This window comes from Panthera uncia, chromosome C2 (genome assembly GCF_023721935.1).
Source record: "Panthera uncia isolate 11264 chromosome C2, Puncia_PCG_1.0, whole genome shotgun sequence".
Lineage (NCBI taxonomy): Eukaryota > Metazoa > Chordata > Mammalia > Carnivora > Felidae > Panthera > Panthera uncia.
The window spans coordinates 45,289,281-45,296,880 of NC_064810.1; the positions used below are offsets into that span (position 1 = coordinate 45,289,281).

The 7,600-nt window shown below is 35.7% G+C and overlaps 1 protein-coding gene across 1 annotated transcript; it reads left to right on the top strand.

Annotated features, from left to right (window-relative positions):
* Window positions 1–2,955: 2,955 nt before the first annotated feature.
* On the top strand, window positions 2,956–3,903 carry LOC125920880 (olfactory receptor 5H2). The gene has a single exon (XM_049628066.1). The coding sequence runs from the start codon at window positions 2,974–2,976 to the stop codon at window positions 3,901–3,903; it is 930 nt and encodes a 309-aa protein (XP_049484023.1). The 5' UTR covers window positions 2,956–2,973.
* The last annotated feature ends 3,697 nt before the right edge of the window (window positions 3,904–7,600 follow it).

A 7,600-nucleotide genomic window follows, 5' to 3' on the forward strand; every position in this document is an offset into this window, starting at 1 on the left:
CCAAGCTTAAGATAAACTCTGACCCTTTCCTTTTTTGTTGTCCATTGCTTATCTCTGATATGTCCTTCCTCCTCCTTCTTTGTGGTCCTTCCCACACTGACCCATCCATCTAGTATTCTCTACTTAATGCTTTTCTTCCATCTCCTGATCTTTTCACCAGCCAAAATTGCTCCTTCTCCTACTTTTACCTCCTTTCTCTTCTTAATGCCTTCCTCTCCATTTCTCTCTTTTGAAAACTTTTATTAAGACAGTATCAGGGAAAAAATGTTCTATTTGTTCACCCACAGCATACATACAACAACTGTCCTCCACATTGTTGGGATGTTCAATTTAGTTTCCCTGTTCACTGCTGTGCAATTTGTTTCCCATTCACTTTTCATTAGTCTCTGTCTTCCACTGCATCACATAATGGAAATTTTGTGCTAAAGCCACTAAAAATCTCTTAATTTCCATTCTCAATTATATCTGTTCACACCTTGTCCTAATACAGCATGTATTTTAGCAATTGGTATCATAACTTTCTTTGTCCTTCCTAAATATCTTCCTCTCTTTATGCTCATGACACACATCTGTCCTGTTTCCCTTCTCTTCTTGATCATTCTGCTCAGTATCCTTTCCTGGTCTCTCCATGACTTTCATCTGTCAGTCAGAGCAATTAGTTTCAACAAGAAATGATGTTTATGAATGGATTTTCTCTAACATAGAAATGCTAGGGAGATAGAAGGAATCAGAAGGAAAAAAAATGGGCAGCAACAGAAGAAGCAAGGCAGTCTGTCAGCAACAAAAATCGTGTGCCACCACTGGCTCCATGAGGGCTGTGTTCCCTTGCTATGTGGAAATGTCACTGCCAGGGTCATTGGTGTGAGTGCATGATGCGTTTGCTGGAGTCTTCATATTGTGCCTTGGCTGCCTTAGCAACTCAAATTCTCTTTTCCTTGTCCCTTTTCCCCCTCATTCCAAATTCCAAATCCAGTGTTGGTGGTTTTCAGTTGTCACATCCACATCTCATGTCCCCTCACTCTAGTTGTTAGGGGGACAGGAAAGTCCGTTGTAGCTCCTTTGGCTCCTAGGGTGGATCGTAAACTTTGCCTGCCACTAAGATTATGCAGCAGAAAGAGGATCAGATTGCTATCTAAAAATGATATATATCCTCTATAACCACCTTAATGTACTTTGTCAGTTTAGTTCCTCACCCTTCTCTTCACTTTGTGTATTCTCCAACGGATAGATGCATACATAGGTATGCCTTCAGCTACCCCAATGACTTTCAAGTCATTATTTGTAGTAGATTCATAGAACAAAGTATTTATTACCTCGCTATTCAGAGGACATTCTCTCTACACACTGGCAATGCATCCTAATTTCATGAATTTTTTAAAATTTGAGTATAGTTAACACACAATGTTACATTACTTTCAGGTGTAAAACAGTAATTGGAAAAGTTTATACCTTGTGCTGTGTTCACCACAAGCATAGCTACCATCTGTCACCATACATTGCTATTACAATCATTGACTATATTCCTTATGCTGTGACTTATTCCCTGACTTATTCATTCCATACCTGGAAGCCCACTCACCCATTTTGCCCACTCCCCCACTCCTCTGGCAAACAAGTTGTTCTCTATATTTATAGGTCTTATTCTTCTCTTTGTTTATTCGTTATTTTAAACTCCAATATGAGTGAAATAATATGATATTTGTCTTTCTCAGTATGACTTATTTCACTTAGTGTAATAGTCTCTGGGTCCATTCCTGTTGTATCAAATGGCCTGATCTTATCCTATTTTTAGGACTGGTAATATTCCATTGTGAGTGTGTGTATAGATACATACATACATACATACATACATACATAGGTATAGATACAGATATGATATTAATATATACATATACATATATATCCATTGTGCATTTCCATTGTGTGCATATGTGTGTGTGTGTGTGTGTGTGTGTGCGTATCATACCACATCTTGCTTATTCATTTGTCTATAGATGGACACTTAGGTTGCTTCCATATCTTGGCCATTCTAAATAATGAATGATGCAATAAACATAGTGGTGCATGTACCTTTTCAAATTAGTGTTTTCATTTTCTTTGGGTACACGAAATCTATTTAGTCACCTAATGACTCCTCTATTCTTCACTGACCACCCCTTCACCTCCAATATGTCACAGAAGTAGTGTTTCTACATCCTAAACTCTTTTCCATCTCTCTCTTCATCTTCCCCATCATTATCAATGTGATTCCACCCATGAACTAGCCATATCATATGTATTTGAATCACTTGAGGAGCAAGTCTAAAATGCAGATTATTAGATTTCATTCTTGACTCACTAAATCTAATTCTAAAATAAAACTTCACGATCTATATTCTGCACAAAAAGTTGCTCAGAGAATTCCAATGTGTAAACTGGGTTGAGAACCAGTTGATAGCAGTAACATCTTCCTGACTAGTATTCCTGACCTCAATTTCTTCTCCCTACAGTCTATTTTCCACACTACCATATATTCACTAAAAAAAGAATCTTACAATGCCACTCCCTTCTCTTACATTATCAGTGAATGGTTATTCAATGATGAATAATGTTCAAGGTCCTTCCTGGGCTATTCAATTCATTTTATATCCCAGGCTCTTCAAGCTTCTTTCCCTTCACCCAATATCCACATCCCAGATATAGACTTTGCTTTTCATATGCAATCCTATCCCATAAATTTAGCACATATGCGCAATGCCTTTCATTTTCCCAATTCTGTTAACCATGCCACATTTAAAAAATGTGAGTAACTGCATTTATTTCCTAGTCCCCAAAACAGATTCCATCTATTACATAGGTAACACATAAAATTGAGAGGACATTATGATATGTATAATTGTATCTCAAATCTCCTCCCTATATTTTCACATATAAATTCTTACTGACATTTAAAAAACTTATTCCATTTCATTTCAGGCAACACCCAGTGAGGACATGGGAAAGGAAAATGCAACATTGCTGACAGAGTTAATTCTCACAGGACTCACATATGAACCACAGTGGCAAATCCCCCTATTCCTGGTGTTCTTGGTTATCTATCTTCTCACCATTGTGGGGAACCTTGGTCTGATTGCCCTCATATGGAATGAACCTCAGCTTCACATCCCCATGTACTTTTTCCTTGGAAGTTTGGCATTTGTGGATGCTTGGATATCATCCACAGTGACCCCCAAGATGCTGGTCAACTTCTTTGCCAAGAGTAAGATGATCTCTCTCTCTGAATGCATGGTACAATTTTTTTCCTTTGCAATCAGTGTAACCACAGAATGTTTTCTGCTGGCAACAATGGCTTATGATCGCTATGTGGCCATATGCAAACCATTACTTTACCCAGTGATTATGTCCAATACACTATGCATCCGGCTGTTAGTTTTGTCATTTTCAGGTGGCCTTCTTCATGCCATAATTCACAATGCTTTGTTATTCAGATTAACCTTCTGTGATTCCATCATAGTACATCACTTTTACTGTGACATTATGCCATTGTTTAAGATTTCTTGTACTGACCCTTCTATTAATTTTCTGATGGTATTTATTTTCTCTGGGTCAATACAAGTATTCACCATTTTGACTGTTCTTGTCTCTTACACACTAGTTCTTTTTACAATCTTAAAAAAGAAGTCTCTACAAGGCATACAGAAAGCTTTCTCTACTTGTGGAGCCCATCTTTTATCCGTATCTTTATACTATGGCCCCCTTCTCTTCATGTACGTGCGCCCTGGATCTGCACAGGCAGATGATCAAGATATGATGGACTCTCTATTTTACACTGTCATAATTCCTGTGTTAAATCCAATTATCTATAGCCTGAGAAATAAGAAAGTCATAGAGTCATTGAGTAAAATGTTAAAGAGAAATGCTTAGTACTCATACTAGTATCTGTCCTTCTTCCATTAAAATTACACAAAACTGTGCAGACTAGATGTTGCTATGTGTTGATTGGTGTTTAAAGTTTTTTGCAGTTATAATTGCCTTAGCATTCAAATGACTTAAGGTGAGAATACTAATGACCATCTAAATATGTGTGTATTTTATTCAAAATATAGAAAGAATTTTAATCAGGTATTCCTGTCATACTATAATAATTAAGAAAAAAAATATTTTGTATGTTTGTATGTTTTCAATGTGGCTTCAGAAATGCATTAAGCACTGTAATAGTGTAATTTCTCTGAAAATAATTTAAATATAATATCTTTGACAGTCATACAGCTGTGTAGCCCAAATTTTCATATCACATTTCACTCCATAGTGGAGTCAGTGTTGTGTTTGAGTGAACACAGGCAAAAAAGTATAATGAGTGATCCAATTTCAGTCTACCCTTCCTCTCTCACCACTAATTCCATATACAACCCTATTGAAACCACTGAGTCTCACACACTAAAACTACTCACATCTGCCTTTTGTCATAGTCTTATTACTTCTCATACATCCTGTTGATATCCTCTTATTTCCCAAACAATGCTGTCAGATTATTCTTCATAAGCAGAAGTCTGACTCAGTAATATGCCTCTTGAATAACTTTTCAAGGATGGTCATATCTACCAGTTTATGTGTATATATAGCATACATATATAGAACTCTATATATGCATATGTATATGTTTTATGTTCACATGTATATACAAATGACATGATATACAGTTGGTATATAAACATGTATACCTCTCTCTATATATTATTCTGCATTTGTGACCATGGCAGTATTTGAGGTACTTCCCAATAAAATCTTGATTTGATTCTGAAGTCTCTTTCCTCACAATTCTATTGAACTTCTAAGTTACTAAAAGCCTTCCGTATACTTCCTCCTAATATATGTTTTTGTTCATATGGTCTCTCTACAGAGAATCCTTCCTCAAGCGTGCCCATGTTCATATACAATTGAAATGGTGTCCTTTCTTCAAGGTCATTCTTAATATTACAGTTCCTTGGTGCATTTCCAGATTACATCCAAGAAGACAGAAATGCTCACTTGTTTGAAACAATGCATATTTTATTTATTCTTTTAGGCCACCAATGTAATTACTTATTTTTTATAAGATCTTTTATTTTATTTATTTATTTTTATTTTTTTACAGTTTTATTTTAATCAGCCAGTGCACATCATTAAACTGCACTCCTTAATCTTCATCACCTATGTCCCCCATCCCCCAATACCCCCTCCTCTGGAAACCATCCGTTTGTTCTTTATAGTTAAGAGTCTGTTTCTTGGTTTGTACCTCTCACTCTTTTTTTTCCCCCCTTTGCTTGTTTGTTTTGTTTCTTAAATTCCACATATGAGTGAAATCATATGGTATTTGTCTTCCTCTGATTGATTTATTTCTCTTAGCATAATACTCTCTAGCTCCATCCATCTCACTGAAAAGCAAGATTTCATTCTTATTTATGGCTGAATCATATTCCACTGTGTGTAATATATGTATTATATATATTATATATTACATATTACATATATATATATATTATGTGTACACTACAACTTCTTTATCCATTTATCAGTCAATAGACACTTGCGCTGCTTCCATATCTTGATTATTGTAAATAATGTTGCTATAAACATAGGGGTGCATGTGTCCCTTTGAATTAGTGTTTTTGTATTCTTTGGGTAAATACCCAGTAGTGCAATTGATGGATCATAGGGGATTTCTATTTTAACTTTTTGAGAATCCTCCATACTGTTTTTCACAGTGGCTACACCAGTTTGCACTGCTCCCAACAGTGTAAGAGTTACTTTTTCTCCACATCCTCAGCAACACCTATTGTTTCCTGTGTTTTTTATGTTAGCCATTCTGACAGGAGTGAGGTGGTATCTCATTGTGGTTTTGATATGCATTTCCTTTATGATAAGTGGTGATGAGCATCTGTATGTCTGGAGAAATGGTTGTTCACATCTTCTCATATTTTAATCAGATTATTTGTTTTGGGGGTGTTGAGTTGTGCAAGTTCATTATATATTTTGGATACTAATCCTTTATCAGGTATATCATTTGCAAATAATCTTCTCCCATTCCACAGACTGCCTTTTAGTTTTGTTGACTGTTTTCTCTGCTATGCAGAAGATTTTCATTTTGATGTAGTCTCTATAGTTTATTCTTGCTTTTGTTTCCTTGCCTCTGGGGACATATCTAGAAAAAAGTTGGTATGGCCAGTGTCTGCCTGTGTTTTCTTCTAGGAATTTTATGGTTTCAGGTCTCACATTTAGGTCTTTCATCCATTTTGAATTTATTTTTATGTATGGTATAAGAAAGTGATCCAGTTTCATTCTTTTGCATGTTGCTTTCCAGTTTCTCAACTTCATCTGTTGAAGAGACTGTCTTTTTCCCATTGCATATTCTTGCCTCCTTTGTTGAAGATTAATTGACCATGTAATTGTGGTTTTTATTTATTTTTTGAGAGAGAGAGAGAGAGAGAGAGAGAGAGAGGTAGAGAAAGAGAAATATTACACCTGCAAACAGGGGAGAGGCAGAGGGAAAGGGAGAGAGAGAATCTAAAGCAGGTTCCACAGCCAGCGCAGAGCCCGACGGTGCGGAGCTCAATCTCATGATGGTGAGATCATGGCCTGAGCCAAAATCAAGAGTCAGATGCTTAAACAACTGAGCTACCATGCACCCCTAATTGTGGTTTTATTTCTAGATTTTCTATTCTGTTCCATTGATTTTCTATTCTGTTCCATTTTTGTATCATACTGTTTTGATGACTACAGCTTTGTAATATAACTTGAAGGCCAGAACTGTGATGCCTCCAGCTTTGCTTTTCTTTTTCAAAATTGCTCTGGCTATCCAGGGTCTTTTGTGGTTCCATACAAATTTTAGAATTGTTTCTTCTAGTTCTGTGAGAAATGTTGTTGGTATTTTGATGGTGATTGCATTAAATGTGTAGATTACTTTGGGTAGCATAGACAATGGAATATCTTTCCATTTCTTTGTGTCTTCTTCAATGTCTTTCATCAGTGTTTTATAGTTTTCAGACTATATATATATATATACGTATATATATGTATATATATATATATATATACGTATATATATATATTTTCATCTCTTTGCCTAAATTTATTCCTAGGTAGGTTATTCTGGGTGCAGTTGTAAATGGGATTATTTTCTCAATTTCTTTCTGCTGCTTCATTATTGGTATATAGAAATGAAACATATTTCTTTACACTGATTTTGTATCCTGCAACTTTACTAAATTTATCAGTTCTAGCAGGTTTTTGGTGGAGTCTTTTGGATTTCCTATATGTAGAATGTCATCTATAAATAGTGAATTTTTTACTTCTTACCAACTTGGATGCCTTTTATTTTGTTGTTATTGTTTGATTGCATGGCTAGGACTTTCAGTACTATGTTTAATAAAAATGGTGAGAGTGGACATCCTTTTCTTATTCCTGACCATAGAGGAAAAGCTCTCAGGTTTTACCACTGAGGATGATGTTAGCGGTGGGATTTTCATAGATGTCCTTTATTATGTTGAGGCATGTTCCCTCTAAACTTACTTTGTTGAGGGTTTTTATCATGAATGGATATTGCAGTTTGTCAAATTCTTTTCTATGTCTATTGAATGAACAT

Bases quoted from the DNA above. Each gene is read 5' to 3' on its own strand.
- LOC125920880 (XM_049628066.1), top strand. From the start codon at position 2,974: ATGGGAAAGGAAAATGCAACATTGCTGACAGAGTTAATTCTCACAGGA.